Genomic DNA, 19,827 nt, shown 5'->3' on the forward strand with positions numbered 1-19,827 from the left:
ACCCAGCGCACAGTCAACCTGTGGAACTCATTGCCAGTGGATACTATGAAGGCCAAAAGTATAACTGGGTTCAAAAAGGAATGAGATAAGTTCCTGGAGGACAGGTCCGTGAATGGCTATTAGCCAAGATGGTCAGAGACGCAACCCCATGCTCCGGGTGTCCCTAAACCTCTGACTGCCAGAAGCTGGAAGTGGATGACAGGGATGGATCACTTGATAATTGCCTTATTCTGTTCATTCCCTCTGAAGCACCTGGCATTGGCCACTGTCATAAGACAGGATACTGGGCTAGATAGACCATTGGGAACAGTAGGAGGCGGTGGTGGCCATTTTGAACAAGGTCTGCCCGTGGCCCCGCTTCCCCTGAGAACGGATGGAGGTGGTGGTGGCCATTTTGAACAAGGTCAGCCCATAGCCTCGCTCCCATTGGGAACAGTAGGAGGCGGTGGCGGCCATTTTGAATGAGGGAAGTTCTTGGCACAATCATGGCACTTGCCTGGGCTGCGCCATTCTTCCCGACATTTGAAGGGGCTAAAGCAGGGTGCAACCCACTCAGGTTTGACGCGTCTGCCCCACCATAGATTGAGACTGAGGAGCAGATGGGCCAAATTTCATTGGCGTTGCAACCTAGCACTCAGGGTCGCAACGCCATTCAAATTTGTCCCTCCGGAGACAGAGCCAGGCCAAACCCAAATAGCCCTGCATAACCATGTGCCAGATCTCAACACTACCTGGTTTGGGGGACCTGTCAAACAGGGGGGCCTGGGGCAAATTACCCTTAAGCTGTTACAGGAGGTTTTGGGGGTCAAGGCAGGAGTGCCCGATGAAGCCCTGGACTCTCTGGAGGTATGGGCTGCACATGGCGGGGCACTTGCAGGGGACTGGCTGTTCCCCAAAGTGCTGTCTCCTGCTCTCTGTTTCCAGCTACTCCTACAGTTGCCCGGGTTGCTCTTGGCAGGCCTGGAGCAGCAACTGGAGACAAAGAGGAGAAAGTCAACCCTCGGGGCTACTGCGTAACAGGAGAGGAACTTCCTGCTGGGACTGGAGCAGCCAGCCACTGGCGGGGGAGTTGTCCTGGAGATTGGACAGGGAAACCAGGTGCCTGGAGGAGCAGGGACCAAGCAGCCCAGCTTGGAGACAGATAAGACCAAGCACCATGTGATGGAGTCCACCACCCTATGGCAAAGTTTGCGGATCCAGCCCTCCTCTCCCCAGAGCAGCTGTCAGGACAACTAGCTAGTGGAGAGATGCGGGAAGCAACCAAAAGCCAGAGCAGAGGATGGGGGCTTCTAGGCAGGGAAGGGGGAGGGGATGAGCCCTGCAGCTTGCACAGAGCAAGGGCCAACAAGAGCAGAGAGGGAGGGAGTGGGCAGGGATCTGGGAGGATGCCAGAGAAGGATGGAGTTGAAGACTGGCCCGGTGGAATCCAACCAGCCAGAGATGATGCATTACGAGGAGACTGAACAGGCCTAGAGGGGACCATTGCAGGAATCAGTCTGGGTCTGGCCGAAGGCCTTTAGCCCAAAGAATGGCGAGGAGCAGGTAGATTATGGAGAGGACCCAGCAGGGTTTAGCAGCAGCAGCAACACCTGGGGGTGGGGAGGGGACGAATTTGGAAGTGCTAAAGGTGGGGAGGGAACGAATTTGGAAGTGCTAAAGGTGAGCTTGGCCTCTGTCAAAGGCTGGGAGAGAGATCACGGCTGGGTCCTGCAATGCTCAGCTGCCAGGGCCTGTATCCAGGGGATGATTCCTCCCCCGACCCCCTTCCCATAGGGCATGGGGAAGGGTGTACTCTCTGATCTCTGCTTGGGGAGCTGGGTAAACTCATTGGTCTGTATGGCAAACCTGCAGCCCAGGGCTCTCTTCGGAGCCTGGAGAGCACCGGATATGGAGTGGCTTGTGCAGTGGGAGGTTAGACCCTCCTTGATCGCACCCCCACCACCTCCATTTTTATCTCCCTGCAGACCCTGGCCTTGCAGAGACCTGGGCTGATGTGTTCACTCCCTGGAGAGTAGTGCTGTGTCCTGTCTCAGGGATGAGCTCAGGGCTGCCCGTGGGGTGGGGGGAAGTGGGGCAATTTGCCCCAGGCCCCCTGAATCCTCTGGGCGGCTCTGGATGAGCTTGTGGGACTTGGTGGCCGATGGACTGAGCCTGCTCACTGGTAAGCGGGCAGGGGTTTGCACTGTTACTACAGTAACTGCTGAAGAGCAGGGCCCCATTGGGGTAGGTGTTGTATACATGGGACAACACCCCAGGATGGGCCATCTGGAGGGGCTGAACCTGGGACCTCTGGATTTAAAAGCTAGCCTCTACGGTCTGAGATGAACTCAGCAGTAGCAGTCACACAAACCTGGGATCCTGCTGGGAAAGGGTCAAGTGGGTTCTGCCGACTCGTTGATCCTGGTGGCTCTTTTACCCTCCCTGGAGGCAAGGGAGGTGGAAGGGCCTTCCTGAGGACAGAGGACCTAGGGTGTGGGCTGAGCAGTCCTGGGGAGGAGCCCTAGGAGGCAGCTTGGCCTGGGGAGAAGGTTTGAGTTCAATTTTGTTACCTGATTGTTGGTTTAATAAAGCCGAACTCTGAGGAGGGGAGAGTGAGTCTGGATTCTGCATAGTGTAGTTGGGCTGGGTATGTAGAGGAGGTTGGGACTGGAAGAGACCCCAGACACCTTGGGTTGGGAGTAAAGAGCAGATTCACTTGTGGCAAACTGGAACCAAATCCTTCTGTCTCAGGAAAGCATGGTCCATTCTGTTAGGTTGCACAGCAGTTTTTCATGTTCCAAGATTTCTGCAACTGGGAAAAAAAAATCAGAACTTTCAGCTTTTGCAATGGAAAACATTCCTTTATCCAAATTTTCCTTTTCCTCTGGTGGGAAAATCAACATGCACCCCCCTTGCCCTCCCTGGAACTAAATGAAGCAACCAGAGGTTGCTGCATGCACCGGCGTTAAAAACGTATATAAACAAAACTAGGAAACTGGAACCGAAAATCAGCGTTGTGCAGAACAATCCAGGAGCTGATTTTTCTTTCCCCAGTTCATGTTTCCGTTGACCAAGTCCTTTAAAGCTGAGGGTCAGGCAAAATGTAGGAACATAGAAATTGCTTTGCCAGATCTTGCCAGATCAGGCCAGATGCCCATCTAGCTAATCCCAGATGCCAGAACACCCCTTGATGAGCAATGTTGGAATAACCTGCCCAGAGGGGAAGTTTCATCCTATACTTGGAGGTTGCCTCATGCCCTGAAGCAGTTTTCAAAGGTTTGAAGGGCATTAGAGGCAGGGAGGGAGAGGAATTCTTTAATGGGGTGTGTGGAGTAATGGGAGAAGAGGTGAAGGTTTGGGTTCAAATGACCCGTATGGAGACCCTGGAGTGTTTGCTCTGCTCCTGAGTTTCTGATCTGGTGATCCACCAAAGCGCTGCACCCGCAATGGCGATATTCCACTGGTGTTAAGTAGGGATCCCACCATATTTCAAAATCAAGGTCTCTGCTAGTTGCATTGATTCTTCTGCTAACCTGTGTGACTGTGGGTCGTGAAGGTTTGGCTGAGTGCGCTTGAACTGACCTAGCAAAGAGAACATTCTAAAGCAGCCATTTGTGAATTGTGGGCCGTTTATCTGTGACTAACTGATCTGGAATCCCATGGCGAGCATTGCTCTTCAGTGATGGCTGTGATGGCATGGCTACTCCACGCATCGAGCGGGGCAGCTTTTCTGCATGATGAATTGGTCATGATGGGATACTAGCATTGCTGTTCCGTGTGTTGAGAGTGGCAGCTTTGCTCCTCGATGAGTTGGCCATGATGGCATTGCTACTCTAAGTGTTGAATATGGCAGCTTTGCTGCTCTGTATGCTGGGCACCATGGCATTGCTACTCGACGAGTTGGGCATGATGGAATTGCTGTTCAATGAGTTGGGCACCATGGCATTGCTACTGGATGAGTTGGGCGTCATGGCACTGCTGTTCAATTAGTGGAGTCCCATGGCATTGCTACTTGATGAGTTGGGTGCCAACATTGCTACTCAATGAGTTGGGCATCGTGGCATTGCTACTCGGTGAGTTGGGTGTCGGGGCATTGCTACTCAATGAGTTGGGCATTGTGGCATTGCTACTCAATGAGTTGAGTGCCATGACATTGCTACTTAGTGAGTTGGGCGTCGTGTCATTGCTACTCAGTGAGTTGGGCGTCATGGCATTGCTACTCAGTGAGTTGGGCATCGTGTCATTGCTACTCAGTGAGTTGGGCATCGTGGCATTGCTACTCGGTGAGTTGAGCACCATGGCATTGCTACTTGGTGAGTTGGGTGTCATGGCATTGCTGTTCAGTGACTTGGGCATCATGGCATTGCTTTCGGTGAGTTGAGTCCCATGGAATTGCTACTCAGTGAGTTGTGTGTGATGGCATTGTTACTCGGTGAATTGAGTGTGATGGCATTGCTACTCAATGAGTTGAGTGCCATGGCATTGCTACTCGGTGAATTGGGCGTCATGGCATTGCTACACGGTGAGTTGAGCACCATGGCATTGCTACTCGGTGAGTTGGACATCATGGCATTGCTGTTCAATGAGTTGGCCATGGCATTGCTATTCGGTGAATTGAGTGTGATGGCATTGCTACTCGGTGAGTTGGGCATGACAGCTTTGCACTGATTGCGTTGAGCGTGACAGCATTGCTATTTGATGTACTGGCCATCAAATACAGTGTACAGTGTTGCTACTCAGTGCATTGGGTGTGTTGGGTGTGGCACGGTGACTGGACAGAGCATACATGTCCTTCCTCACAGTCCCTTCCCCATCAAGTTTAGGGCCTGGATTTACAAGTGGCTGCAGTCCAGACCCAGACACACAGCGGCCTGTGGTCATTATCTCTGGGAAGTTCTGTGTTCTGTGTTCGAGAAGAAGGGTGTTTGGTAAACATCAGCTGACTGGAGCGGGTCATTCCAACCTGAAGTCGAGAGCTCCCAGAGCGATGTTGTGACAAACAGGGCTAATGTGATCCTTGGACACATAATCGGGAGCAGTGAGTACAGCTAGAGGGAAAGTCGCCTCCTCTACACAGCGCTGGGGAGACTGATAATGGAATACTGCCACCAGTTCTGGCGTTGCCATTTTAAAAAGGATGTTGAAAAATTGTCAAGGGGACAGAGAAGAGCTACAAAACTGACTTCAGAGCTGGAGAAAATGTCTTGCAGTCAGAGACTTTGGCCAAGTCTACACTACAAAATTAAGTCGCCCCACAGCCACTGCAGTGATTAAATCACTTTTGCGTGTCCACACGACGCTCCTTGTGCTGGCGGTGCGCGTCCTCACCAGGCGCGCTTGCACCGATTGAACTGTCAGCGTGGGGCATTGTGGGACGGCTCCTGAAAGCCAGTAACGTAAGCAATGCAGTGTCTACACTGACATTGCGTTGACCCATGTGCTAGGCCTCTCGCAGAGGTGTGGAGTTGTTACGTCAGCACAGCAGGTGAGTTACATCAGTGGCACTTACAGAGTTAGGCTGACGGAAGCTGCCTCGCGTCGACCTACCTCTGTAGTGTAGACCAGGCCTTAGAGAGCTCAGCCCGAGCTCAGCTTATCAGAAAGAAGACTGAGAGGTGACTTGAATATAATATTTAAATATCTTCATGGGGAGAAAATACCAGGTACTAAGGGGGGTCTTTAACATAGCAGAGAACAAGAACCAATGGATAGAAGTCGAAGCCAGACAAATTCCAGTTAGAAATAAGGCACAATTTGTTTTACCAGTGCAGGTAAAACTCCCAAGTGAACTGATGGATTCTCCCTCTCTTTGATGTCTTCACTTCCAAACTGGATGCTTTATAGGAAAAGATGTTCATGGGCTCAATACAGGGGTATCGGTGGAATTCTCAACTGTGTGAGATACAGGAGGTCAGAATCTAACAGTCCCTTCTGGCTTTACATTTGATGAAAAAAGTGGAAGTGATTGGAAGATGAGGTCCAATCGGTGGGGAGAGGCTATCTCCGGTTAGCATGGATCGGAGGGGAGAGAGATCAAGAGGCAATGAGGTCAGAAAAGAGGAGGTCGCTGAAGTCAAGGAGAGAGGTGACCAAGGGCTAGCAAGAAACATAGGGGTGGATTGTAGGGGAAGCCAGGGGCGGCTCTAGGTATTTTGCCGCCCCAAGCACTGCAGGCAGGCTGCCTTTGGCAGCTTGCCTGCGGGAGGTCCCTGGTCCCACGGATTCAGCAGCACACCTGAGGTCCCTGGTCCCGGGGATTCAGCGGCACGCCGAAGCCGCGGGACCAGCGGACCCTCCGCAGGCATGCCGCCGAAGGCAACCTGCCTGCCGCCCTCGCGGCAACCAGCAGAGCACCCCCGCGGCTTGCCGCCCCAAGCACGCGCTTGGCGTGCTGGTGCCTGGAGCCGCCCCTGGGGGAAGCTAATGCTGGCTCTGGGGAGAAGGAAAGACGCGGAGTCAAAGATGAGCACCGCGGTTGGGAGCTCTGGTGACGCTGTGCCCAAATGGGGCAGGTCAGTAGACAAGCGTCCTGGGTCTTGGGCTGCTGGCAGTGCCCATAGACATCTCCAGTAGATGCCCCACCTTGTTTAGATGTCACCCACACCAATTCCAAGGGCATTAAAGCCAGGACCATGAAGATAGGCAGATCTCTAGGACAGGATTCTCAGCCTTTTCCTTTCTGAGGCCTCACAGGACACCTTTTAGAGACATATTGGGACAACACTGGGTTGGGGTAATGAATGTGTCATGCCTGATATGAGGTATAGTTGGCTTTGAGCGACTTCCGGGTTCACAGTGACCTTGGGCAAGTGACTCCCCCACTTCCGTGCCTCAGTTTCCCCATATGTAAAATGCAGCTAATGATCTTGACCTTCTTTGTAAAGGGCTTCCAGGCCTCCTGACGAAAGGTGCTATTGTTATTACTATTGTTATGACACCGGACTATCCCAGTTCATCAGGGCACCCGCTGTGCTACGCACCGTACAGACACCTATGGAGACGCTTGTCCCTGGGCATCTGCTAAGCAGGGTCACCCTGCGGCATGTGCTACACAGAGCCAGAGCAGGTGGAAGGGACGCCCCATAGTGCTTCCCAGGGGTCTGATCACGTGCCGCGAACATGGCAGAAGATCTAGTTGCTATCGCCAGCTCTTCCACGGACTCCATGAACGGCCCTTGGCAAATCACTTCCTCTCTCTCGCTGTAAAAGGGGGAGGGTCTGCTTAGCCTGGGAGCTCTTTGGGGCAGGGGTGTGCGTGGGCAGCACCGGGCACAGAGGGGCTCTGCTCTTGGCTGGGTGCTACCATAATACCTCTAAGTGCCTCCTCGTTTCTCCGTACGAGCTGTTCACCCTCTCCGCCACTCTGTGTGCGTTTCGTGTGCCCCGCCGCCCAGGCTGTGACACTTCCTCAGGTGACGTCCGGGCTCCATTCCACGCTGTCTGCCCTGCCCCACGCCCTTCCTGGCACCCACCAACTTCCCCAGTGGGAGCATTTGACTGCCACCTTGCATGGGTGTAAACACTGACACATGGGAGCATCTCGCTTTGGGCCTCTGTAGGGAGGTCAATGGCTCTGTGGTGAACCCATCAGCTCTGCTCCACTCCCACTCACGTAAAGTCCCGTGCCCACCTGGTGTAGATCCGCAGTGCTCCATCGAAGTCCTGAATTGGGGACAGGATTCACATGGAAGGGAGGGAATGACAGAACAAGGAGCAATGGTCTCAAGTGGCAGTGGGGGAGGTCTAGGTTGGATATGAGGAAACACTATGTTACTAGGAGGGTGGTGAAGCACTGGGATGGGTTCCCTAGGGAGGTGGTGGAATCTCCTTCCTTAGAGGTTTTTAAGGCCCGGCTTGACAAAACCCTGGCTGGGATTATTTAGTTGGGGATTGGTCCTGCTTTGAGCAGGAGGGGTTGGACTAGATACCTCCTGAGGTCCCTTCCAACCCTGATATTCTCTGATTCTATGAATCAGAGAGTCACTTCTTTGGTTGTCCCTAAGACCCGACATCTGGACAGGATGCAACCAGCACCCCACCTGCAGGTTTATGAACCGAGATGCGCGGGGCCGGGGTCTCCGCCAAACCAAGACCCCTCGCCCCATGCTGGGGCTGGATTCCTTGGCCAGGGTGGCGCGGGAGGGGGCGGGGCAAGGGCCTTTTGACTCCCAGCCGGTTACCGTCTGCCCTAATCGTTCGTCCCCCGCTCTTGTTCATTTCTAGGTTTAAAAGTGGCCCCCCCAACCTTGGACCTGTGGCTCCGTCCCCCCCGCCCCGCTAAAGAATGTTTACAGAGACGCCTCCTTGGACGCCTGGATCAGCGGCGGACGACGTACTATTAATTTTTTAATCTATAGATTATAAATATCGACTCCTGTTTGTTTTCTAAAGAGAAAAATATTTAATATTTATTCTTGCTGCTATGTGAGTTGGGGGTGGGGGGGGGACCAAGGGAACAGAGGAAGGTTTGGAAGGTGGAAAGTTGGCTGTGGAGGGGGTGCGGATGTCTCTTTTGGGGGGCGGGAGGTTGTTGGGGGGGGAATTGGAGAGTAGAGGGGGGAGGATGTTGCACTGGAGATGCATCAGGAAGACAGTAGAGCAGTAGTCAGAAAAGGCCGGTCCTTTTCCAGCAGGGGGCGGCCAGGAATGGACTCTGTTCCTTTTGCCCTGGCTTTTTAATTATTATTATTATTATTATTATGTTAATGCTGTGGTTTTGTCTCAGACTGCTTCCCTGTCGAGCTGAAGGAAAGAAGCCCCTCCCCTTGCCACTTGGCCAATCAGAGCGGTGGATGGGGATAAGCCCCTCCCCCCGTGCAAGGGGCGGAGCCACGTGCTGAGACCACATGGCGAAAAGCTCTCGACGCCCTTTGTGTGCCAGAGATGGGTTGGAAGGGAGGCGGTTAGGCGGGACGCTCCACTAATGGATTCTTTTGCTTTCAGGAACCAATGGCGCAAGGGGATGGGAACGACTCTTTAAAGCGTTACAAAGCTGGGGGCGGGGGGGGAGAAAAATCTTTAATGGTTTTTTAATTATTATTATTATTTGAAAACTGCGTTTGTTTTAATTTAAAACAAAAGAAGTGCCGTGTACAAAAAGCTTTTTGGAGATACTCTATATACATATTTAAATTGTATATATTGTATATTTATAAGAAGTGTCCTGTACATATATCCCTGTCTGTTTCCCGGATTTTTTTTTTCCTTTTACATTTTTGTATGTCCCCATTTTCTCTCAAAAGAAATATATAAAATATCTATTTTGCTCAGTGAAAAAAAAATCAGTTTGATGCTTTGTTTTTCTGACGGATCTACTTTGATTTTCTTGAACGCTGGAGGAAGGTTGAGTGGCAGATTCTGCTGTTATAAGATGACTTGATCGCAGTCTACGAGCATCTACAAGGAGAGAAGAGATTTGATACTAGAAGGCCCTTTAATCTTGCAGACAGGCAGAGTGAGATCCGGTGGCTGGGAGCTGAGGCCAGACAAATTGAAACTGGAAATACAGCACAGATTTTAAGAGTGGAGGAAGAGGAGATTAACGCTTTAATCAACTGACCCAGGGAAGGGGTGGATTCTCCATCAGCTGGAGTCTTTCCATCAACATTCAATGTCTATTTAGAAAAGAGCTGTTCTAGCTCGACCACAAGATATGGGCTGGAAGCAGGACTCACGGGCTGGGGAATCTCCAGCCTGGGTTATGCAGGAAGCTAGTGGTCCCTTTTGGCCTTAAGAGAATCTGCGAATGTCTCTATGGAATCTATTGTTAAACACCCTGGGAGAACTTCCATATCAAGAGAAATTGAAAAGACGGGGACTGTTTAGAGAGGAAGTATATAACAGAGGGACATGGGAGGCAGCATGTCCTAGGGGATACATCACTGAAACTTGGGGCACTGGGTTCTATTCCTGGCTCAGCTGCCGGGTGACCTTGGACAAGTGACTTTGCCCCTCTGTGCCTCAGTTTCCTCATCTGTAAATGGGGATAATCATACTGCCTTCCTTTCTATAGCGCTTTGAGATTTACTGATGAAGAGTGAGAGATTATGATGATAAAGCCACAGAACACCCTGACTGGATTAGGAAGGTAGACACCATGTTTTCATTCACTCTTTTCCGTGACTTAGGAACAAGGGGCCATTCAGTGAAACGGAGAGGCAACCGATTTTAAACCGACAAAAGGATTTGGCCTCACTGCCACATGATTTAACAGGGTTCAAACCAGGATCTGAGGTTTCTCTGGATAATGGGAATAGCCAGTTACATTAGGAAGGATTAAAACACAGACCTATGTGCTCATGCTTCAGGGCAAAAGACAACCCAGTAATTGGTTGGGGTCAGGTAGACACTTCCTCTCTGGGCAGATTATCTCTTCGTTGTTCCCAGGGGGTGCGTCTTGCACCTTCTTCTGAAGCAGCTGGGACTGGCCACTCTAGAGACCAGATACCAGGGTTGATGGGCCCCTGGTCTCAGAACTGTGACTCTCTGTGGAGTTAGTCTGGGTTTACCTCAGTGTAAATGAGCAGGGAAACACGCAGCACCCCTCAGCAAAATACCCTGGGGCTCATGGCAACCTCCAAAACACCCGAGGATGCACTGGAGGGGGCGACGTGGCGGGATGTTGGCTGTTGTAAATAGTGCCAGTTCAGCTCCAGCTGCTGTGCATGGGATGGGACGGTTACTGCCGCCTAGGGCAGATGGGGCTCCCAGAGATGTTGATAGCCCTGCTGGGTTCATCTGGGCACAGCCCTGAGGTGGGGCTTCGCCCTCCAATCTTGGTCCCCCCGTCGGTGCCTTGTTAAGGGATTGGCACCACCTTTAGGTCCAGTCTGTGCCTTCCATTCCAATGGCACTGCCTCTCCGCCCAGCTGGGATGGGGGTCCGAGTCAACCAACCAGGCCTGCTGCCTTGCCACCACATGCTGTGGGTTTAGCACCAGGGAAATGGCAGCCCCAGAGCGGGTACTACCTGGGGCAGCGGCAGGGCAGTCTTCCCTGCATCATACCCATACACCATCCTCCCCCACTCTGGAGGGGGGCAGCTCAGTCGCTGGGTCTCGTCACCAACCAGGCTCCGTGACTGCTGCAGCTGCCTTTTGCTAGAGGATGGGGGTGTTTGGGGGGCAGAGGGGCATGCGGGGCTCAGTTTGGGGGTTGATCCCACGCAAGGGGTGGGGCAGGGCTCGCCCGCAGGATCCCGGCGCCCTGGGGAAGCTGCAGACAAACAAGCCACACACAAAACAAAACAAAAGAGGCACATTTTGTTTCGGGGGTTTTTTGCAGCCAGTTCATGGATTTCCGCCCATTGTCCGCACCAGTTTCACCCTGGCGCGGAGCCACCCTGCAGCAGGTACATTGCAAGAGGCGCCCAGGGCAAAGCCGCGCAAGCTCCACGTCAAAGCCGCTCCCCCACATCCTGCTCCCGGGTCTCTTGGACAGCCGCCTTGGGGGGGAGCAGGCAAAGCTGGGAGTCTGTGGGGGCTCTGCGGGGCTCAGTGCTGGGACGCGAGCCCAGCCAGGCGCTGTCGGGCATGGGGTTAGCTCTGGGTGGGCTGCGCTCGGAGTCAGTTCTGGCCCCGGCGTGGTGCTAGGGGGTGCAGGGATGGGGGGCTCAGTAGGGGGCGCTCTCCCTGGAGAGTCAGTGCTGAGTCTCTAGACCTGCTGTGGCACTAGGGGCCGCCGTGCTGCAGGAAGTGGGAAGGAGGGGCTTAATATGGGGCGCTCTCCCCTGGCAGTCAGGGCTGACCTTGATGCCCCAGTGTGGCACTAGGGGGCGCTGTGCTGCAGGGAGCCAAAGGGGGCTCAATAGGGGGCGCTCTCCCCTTGCAGTCGGAGCTGACCCCAAGGCCCCAGTGCAGTGCTAGGGGGCGCTGTGCTGCAGAGGGTGGGGTGGGGGCTCAGTGGGGGAGGGGCTCGCCCCTTGCAGTGAGAGCTCACACACACACACACACACACACACACACACACATATGCTGGAAAATGGTGAAAAGTTCATGCTACTGTCTAACCCAGGGGTCCCCAATGCAGTGCCCGCGGGTGCCATTGTGTGCCCGCGTCCTGGCCGGCAGTCGAGCATCGGCGGCATTTCGGCGGCAACGCCCCCCGCCACGGTCCTTCGCCAGACGAAAAGGTTGGGGGACCACTGCTCTAGCCTATCCCTGTAACGAGTTGCAGGGGGTCTTAGTGCAGTTCCGGGAGCAACTTCCCCCTTTGGCAAAACAGAGAGACCCAGCCCCTCCCGCAACCCCCAGCAGGGGAGAGGGGCAGCTCATGTATTTGGGGGCACTTGCCTGAACTGGAGGGGCGCGTGCCGGAGTGCGGGCTCCGTCTGGCCCCTCTGCCCAGGTCTAATGTCCGTGCAAAAAGGCATTTGATAGAAAAGCAACTACCGGAGGGGGGGGAAATGTACTAACTACCCCCCCACCCCACTCCCGGCCGCCCCAGTGTGAGCGTCGTGGCTTCAGTGGGTCCGTCCGGCTGTGCCGTTGTGTCTGCGCACCCCCCACCCCCAGCACACCCGCCCGTGTTTGTTTGTGTGAAGGTGACGGTCACACACACAAACACACACACACACATTCCCAGCTCTGCTTTCCCACAGGCGGGCCCCGAAAACAGGAAAGCCGCTGGGGGCCGCAGAACAAAAGTCAGGGCAGAGGCCTTGGGGCGCGGTCAGGAAAAACCAGCCTGCCAGGGCCGGGGGGGTTACGGTTTTGCCAGGAGCGGCCCTTTCTCAGGGCAGGTGTCCCAGGAGGCGGGCAGGGTGCTCAGTGCACACGGCCGGCCAGCCAGATTCGTGCGCTCGGGATCAGGCTGGTGCCCCCGAGGGGGAGGGGCAGCATCCCCCCCCCCCAGTGCCACGGGGTCCCGACCCTGAGAGGAAAGTGCTGGGACACCCCCCACTGCAATGGGGGCATGGGCAGGGCTATGGGGCCAGCATTCCCCAGTGCCTTGGGGCCACGGTCCAGGGGGTCCTGGGACCCCCCAGTGCCACAGGGAGCAGCCAAGAGGTGAGAGGCTGGGACCCCCCAGTGCCATGGGGAGCGGCCTGGAGGTGAGGGGCTGGGACCCCCAGTGCCATGGGGAGCAGCCCGGAGGCGAGAGGCTGGGACACCCAGTGCCACGGGGAGCAGCCTGGAGGCGAGAGGCTGGGACCCCCAGTACCCCAGGGAGAGGCCCAGAAGTGAGGGGCTGGGACCCCCAGTGCACCGGGGAGAGGCCCAGAGGTGGGGGGCTGAGAGTCACCTGGGCTCACACCTCCGTGCCGCACGATAACCCTACACTTGGCTGCCGTCGCTCGAGGCCGCAGTGCCCGGGCACAAGAACCCGGGGCCAGTGGCAAGGGCTGGCGGGTCTGGGCTCCCTCTGGATCCTCAGGCAGGGCAAGCTTGGCACGGCCCCGATCCCGCGGCCCAGCTCCGGCTCAGACCCCAGGAGTCCTGGGAGTGCTGCCTGGCCCCCAACGTTGCTCTCAGCACCCCGCTCAGCCGGGGGGACCTCGCGCTGACCTCCTCTGGCGGCGCGGGGGGCTGGCGGGAGGCGGCGGAAGCAGCTACGTGACCCTTTGCAAACACCCACGGCCATCCCGGAGCAGGCTCGGGAAGCCGGGCCACGGGGGTGAGGAAGAGAAGCTGCTTCCTCCTGCCTGCGTGACCTTCAGAGCACCAGGCAAGTGGTGAGCGCTGGGGCGGGCTGGGAGCCAGGACTCCTGGGTTCCAGCTGCAGCTCTAGGAGGGGAGTGGGGTCTAGTGGTTAGAACAGGGGGCTGGGAGCCAGGACTCCTGGGTTCTGTCCCCAGCTCTGGAACAGGAGTGGTGTCCAGTGGTTAGAGCAGAGGTGGGGTAGGAATTAGGGCTCTTATTAATTAATTTACCCACCAACCCTGCCCCCCTGCCCCCACCCCAGCTTAGAATCTCATGAGCTCACGGGCAGGATGAGATGGGGGGGGCATTTGACCTGTCCAGCCTGGTGCTTCCTTAAGATGCATCCCCCACCCCCCACGCCATGCCCTGCCCATGGCTTGCTGGGCTCCATAATGTGGGGAAACCGAGGCCCGGTGGGAATCAGGCATTTGGTGGGAATATTCCTTTGATCTTGGCAGGTGGTGGGGGGGTAACAAGTCTGCCGGGTGAGGGTGGGAGGGAAGGTGCTTGTTCATCAGATTATTGCAGGGCTGGGGGCTCCCCCACCCCCCAGCTGTGGGAAAGTCACTGAGCGCCTGCTGGCCTTTGCAGCTATGGGGCTGGGGCAGAGGCGAATGGGAATCCCCCTCCTGGCGGGGGGACAGATGTACTGCTATGAAACAGTGCAGAAGACCTGCCAGGATGCCCAGCTCAGGGAGGGGAGTGGGTTCTAGTGGTTAGAGCAGTGGGGCCTGGGCACCAGGATTCCTGGCTCCTGTTCCCAGCTCGGGGAGGGGAGTGGGGTCTAGCAGTTAGAGCAGGGGAGGGTCTAGGAGTCAGGACTCCTGGGTTCTACCCCAGCTCTGGGAAGGGAGTGGGGGCTAGTGGTTAGAGCAGGAGGTGTGACTGTCAGGCGGACGTACTCTGGTGATGCCCAGACTTTCCTGGTCCCTTCCTTGAACTGCCATATGGCTTAATTTCCCCTGACCCCCTTGACCCCCTTGTTTAGGTTTCCCCCCCCCCCCGTGCCCCAGCTCCCCATGGAGCCAGCTCTCCTCACCTCCCTGACCCCACACAGCCCAGTGTTAATGAGGAAACCATAGGGAAGCTGCAGCTGATTCTGGCCCCCTGGGCAGCCCGTTACAGCCAGCAGCTGTCAACACATGGCTAAGATGCTCCCCCACAGCGGAGCTAGGATCATTCCAGCATAGGGCCACGGGGGGCGGGGGCGGCGAGGGATGGGACCCTGGCCTCACCGGGGGATGGCTGTGCGCTACTGTGTAGTGGTGGGGGCTGAGCCAGGACACCTGGGTTCTAGTCCTGGGCTGGCAGTCTTGTGATTAGAGCAGCAGGGTTCTGGCATGCAGGACTCCTGGGTTCGCTCCCAGCTCTGGGAGGGGAGTGGGGTCTAGCAGTAGAGCAATTGGGTGTCAGGACTCCTGGGTTCTAATCCCAGGTCTGGAGGGGGAGTGTGTGTGTGTGTGTGTGTGTGTGTGTGTGTGTGTTCAATACTCCTCTCTGCTGCATGGCCTCAGAACTGTTCCATTGTGTGTCATAGACCCCACACTGCACTACTTGAGATCAGGCGGGGGCAGGTTTGGGAGGAGAAAGACGCTGAGTTCTGCTGCCATGCGTGGGGATTACGTGGGGGATGGGTTTCCTCCTAGGGCACCGATCCAGCTGTGAGTGACCGAAACAAACGGCTTGTGCGTGGAGATGTGTCAACTTCCTGGCCTTCAGCCTGCCCAACAAAACAGGATGCAGGAGGGAGCTAAACCAACCACGGGGGTGCAGGGAGAGCTGGGGCGCTGCCTCGTGCCACCCTCGCAGGGGGGCTCTGCCCCCCAGACACAGCTGGAGGTGGGCACTGAGTTGGCAGCAAAATCTGTCATTAAGGTAGAGTTAAGGGGGCCTGGCAATTGCTCAGGCCCTTCCTCTACAAAGCTCAGAGCCATGGAAAACGCCCCCTCCCCGACCTTAACTCTGCCCCCTGGAGCCGGCAGTCGCTGCTGGGAATCTGCTTTGGTAGGTGTAGCTGGGCGGACTGCGGGGACGGCTTGGACGTGCCGTGCTGGTGAGCTGAAGCCGTGTGCTTTTAACACGGCGCTTCTCAGCCGTCGATATCCCCAAAGAGCTTCCAGCTGCTGCTTCGGCACCGCCTGTGGATTAAGGGCCTGCTTGGGCCGCCTTCGAAAGCCTGACCCAAGCGCAAGAGCAGCTGGTCGATTTCAGCCCCGAGGTGGAAGGCTCTGGAGAACGTCCACACCACCCGCCGGGACAGAACTGGGAGCCAGCCCCTATAAACCCCGGGGACACTGGGCGGCCCAGGTGTGCCACGACCCGACGGGCAGCATTCCCCGCCCCCGTGGCTGCGGATCGGAGTTTCAGGAAGCTGACAGCGCAATCCTGCCTGTTGTTACAACTTCTCCGGCTCTGATTCCTGGCTCCTGATCCCTCGTCCTGGCTAGACTCCTGGTTTTCTGGCTTCAGTTCTTACCCCTGGCCTGTTGTCTGTTCCTACCTGCTAGGCCACGCTACCCACGTCCCAGTCATGACAACATTCCCCCCCTCTCCGCCCTTGGGCCAACCCTGGCACTGCCACCTTGTTCTCAGGGCTCGGCCTGCTGGGGTGTCCCCCTGCCCGCAATGCATCTCTGGACACCTCCTGCCCATGGGGTTGGCGTGACCCACAGCCGCATGCCCGGCTCAGGCCTGCCATCGCTGCCACGCTGTGCTGTGTGTGCGCGGCAGCCTCCGCCGGGCTACCCCCACACGGAGGTGGTCAGACCCCCCCCCAAGCGGGTAGTATTGCAACTTTTTTTAGGGAATGGCCCCCCCAAAATTGCTTTGCCCCAGGCCCCCTGAATCCTCTGGGCGGCCCTGCCAGCCGCCGGCAGCAGAGCCAGAGCCGGGGGCTGGGAGTAGCAGGAGGGAGGGAGATTATTTTTTTTAATGATCCTCCACTGGCGTCCCTTTTCAATGCACGTCAATTTCATGCCGGGGAAAGTGACCGATTTGCCCTGCCCGTGGACTGGGCTCCGACAGGCGTCCCCAGAGCGGGCACGGCCGGGGTAGGTAACCCGCCACCCAAATCCATCCAGCTCCCAAGTGACTCATCCCTGCCCCCTGCTGGTCAGCAACCGCTCAGGGCTTACGGGGCTTGCAAGAAGGGAACTCTGCTCGGTTCCGGGTTCGGTTCCCCCTCGCTTTATGCAGCAGCCTACCCAGACTCTGGGCATCCCTCCTGCATGGGGACACACAGACGGGTATGAAACAGTGCGGAAGTCCTGCCAGCCCAGGATTCCTGGGTCCTCTCCCCAGCTCTGGGCGAGGCGGGGAGTCTAGTGGTTAGAGCGGGGACGGGGCTGGAAGTCAGAACTCCTGGGTTCTACCCCTAACTCTGGGGGGAGAGAGTGGGATCTAGCAGTTAGATAGGGGCTCCCTTAAATACAGCTCCCCAATACCACAGCCCCATCGAGGCTCTAGGAAGCAGCGGGGTGGAGGGTCTCCCATTCAGTTCTCTGCCAGCGATGGGGTGGCCACTGCCAGTCAGGGCCAGTGGTGAGTGATGGCTGGCTGTGTGCCAGCAGCATCTGGGGCTGGGCTGAGACCTGCCCAACTCCTTGCATGCGTGGCCAGTCAGGGGCCCCCATTGGCAACCAGGCCCATCTCCCATTAACAAACCGGCCACTTCCCAGGCTCCTCGAATGTCTTTTCCAGGAAGGCCGAGGGAGGGGGGGGCACTCTGCCTTGCTCTGCCTGAAGGGGCAGATAACCAGCTTCATCCAGGCCCTCAACCTTGGTGAGCAAATGAGCTCCTGTCCCTTTAAGACCCCCCTGCCCCCCCCCCACCCCCCCCAGCAAAGGCGATCAGCTGCTCAGGCTATTAAAAGGCAGGTGCGAAGGGGTGTTGGGTGCATGGGAGGGGAGGGTCTTAGCGCTGGTTTAAAGGGAGGTGGCTGGAGCCCAGGGCTGGTTTAAAGGGGGGCACTGGTGATGGTGGGGGGCTGGAGCAGGGGGTTCCCAGGGCCCTATCGGGATCTTGGGCTGCAAGACTCTTGCTCCTTTTGAGTTCTCCCCCCGCCCTGCAGCACACACACACTCCTATGGAGCTGGGTGCCCCGTCTGCCTGGCTCTCTGCACCCCCTTGGAGCTGGTGGGGGGGGGGACTCCCCCCCTCCTGCCCCTGGAGACTCATCCGGCTTGCCTGTCCTGACACAGCTGGCCAGGGCAATGGGGTGGGGAGCGACTGTGCAGAAGGGGCTCTGCCTCTCTGGCCTGCATCCTGCTGATGTCCTTGGGGGGTGGCCTTGCCTTGCCCCCACCCCCACTCCCCTCTGGAGCACTGGCATCAGCAACTCACACAGGAGTGGGGGGAGAGGAAGGGTGGGCTGGCTCCAGGGGAGGGCAGGGGACATGGGCCCTTTCTCCTCTAGGGGGCGCCGGTTCTGCTCCAGCCTCAGGGTGGGGGGACTGGCTGTAGGGAGGGGGACATGGGGCTTTCCCCTCTAGGGGGCGCTGGCTGTGATCTGGCCCCCACAGCAGGCGAGTGGCTGGCTCAAGGGGGCAAAGAATGGGATTTGGGGACACCCCCCCCGGGGGGGTGCTGGCTCTGAGCCAGCCCCAGGCAGGGGGACTAGCTAGGCGAGGAAGGGATATGGGGCCTTTCCCCTCTGTAGCCCCAGGGGGGCCAGTGACTGTGGGGCCCAGGCCCCATAGCTGTGCCCTAGATCCTGAGATAGGGGCTGTCTGGGTCAGGCCAGGGCCTGCTGGGGGTCAGGCCTCCCCTAGATCCAGTTGACTCCTACAGTCCGGCAGCGCCCTCTGGCGGCAGGTTGCTGGTAAGGTCGCTCTCAGCTCCTCTCCGAGTGATGTTGGGGGTGACCCCTGGCCTGGGCCAAATACCACCAGCTTTGCCCCTGCTGCTGGGGAGCAGAGGAGGGTGTGAGGAGAGAGACGGAAGTGGGGAAAGGGAAACTGAGGCGCCACAGCTCCCAGCTATCGCCGGCTCAGCTGAGCCCGTGGCCAGGTGGTTTGGCGGCTCGTCTCCAGCCGTGGGCCACGCCTGATGCGTTGGATTTTATCCTGAAGCAGCGTTGCCTAGTGGGTGGAGCACTGCCCCGGCCCCCAGGAGGCGTGGGTTCTATTCCTGGCTCTGAGGGGGGGGAACCTCTGCCCTGTGCCTCAGTTTCCCCATCTGCGAAACAGGGATAACGATGCCTCCCTCCTCGGTAAAGCCCGTTGAGCTCAGCAGCTGAAAAGCGCTGGATAGAGGCAGCGGGTTGTTATGGCAGCAGATGCACAGAGTCCGTGGCCAGAGGGAACCCCCTGGGATCATCCTTCGTAACTCAGCCCGCAGACCATCGAACGACCAGCCCGTTGTTCCAGCCAGGCTGGGTCCCAGCAGATCAGACCACCAGGGCTCTAGGTCCAGCTTGCTGCATGTCCCAGCCAGCCCTTTGGGCCGTAAGAAACTGGGCCAACCCTCACAGCAAGTGTGTCGTGCTACCCAGGGCTAACCTTCCTGACCCTACCAGCAACGAGCAGGCCTGGATGCCTGAGCATTGATGCCCCCTTGATGTTAATATGTGTGGGGTGTTATGGTCCTGACCTTACCCAGAGGAGGGGAAGGGTTTTTAAGGCACTGAGCCCAACTGCTGGGGGGTCTTGAGTGCCGACGGGTGGGGTTACTACGATCTGGTGCTGTACTTCTGCCAGGCAACTGATGGGTTAACGTGCCCCCGAGTTCTCTGTGCAACGTCGCACTGTATGGCCCAGCAGCCCGGGGGGCTGTTGGCTGCACCGTGAACAGCACCAGGCTGGGGGGGCTGTTGGCTACGAGCCTGCTAAAGGAAGCTCTGGGGCTGGAGGTGTGGATGGTTCAATAGGGGGCGCGCTCCTGTCTGAGGCAGCGCTGCCGGCAGTGGGGCAGAGGATCGCTGAGGGGTGCCTAGCAAACAGTGCTTGCCCTAAGGAGCGCTGTGCTGCAGGGGGCTCAGTAGGGGGCGCTCTCCCCCGGCAGTCAGGCCTGACCCCAATGCCCCAGTGCGGTGCTAGGGGGCGCTGTGCTGCAGGGGGCTCAGTAGGGGTGCTCTCCCCTGGCAGTCAGGCCTGACCCCAATACCCCAGTGCGGCGCTAGGGGGTGCTGTGCTGCAGGGGGCTCAGTAGGGGGTGCTCTCCCCTGGCAGTCAGGCCTGACCCCAATGCCCCAGTGCGGCGCTAGGGGGCG

The 19,827-nt window shown here is 57.3% G+C and overlaps 1 protein-coding gene across 2 annotated transcripts in view; it reads left to right on the forward strand.

Annotated features, from left to right (window-relative positions):
- The window catches only part of DLL3 (delta like canonical Notch ligand 3), a 289,255-nt gene extending 280,814 nt beyond the window's left edge, over nucleotides 1-8,441 (forward strand). For both annotated transcript variants that reach the window (XM_044988212.1, XM_044988213.1), the window contains exon 11: nucleotides 8,203-8,441. In XM_044988212.1, the coding sequence (XP_044844147.1) occupies nucleotides 8,203-8,208 (6 nt within the window). In that variant the 3' untranslated portion in view covers nucleotides 8,209-8,441. The remainder of the gene's footprint in view (nucleotides 1-8,202) is intronic.
- The last annotated feature ends 11,386 nt before the right edge of the window (nucleotides 8,442-19,827 follow it).

The sequence above is a fragment of the Mauremys mutica genome, chromosome 15 (assembly GCF_020497125.1).
Source record: "Mauremys mutica isolate MM-2020 ecotype Southern chromosome 15, ASM2049712v1, whole genome shotgun sequence".
NCBI lineage: Eukaryota > Metazoa > Chordata > Testudines > Geoemydidae > Mauremys > Mauremys mutica.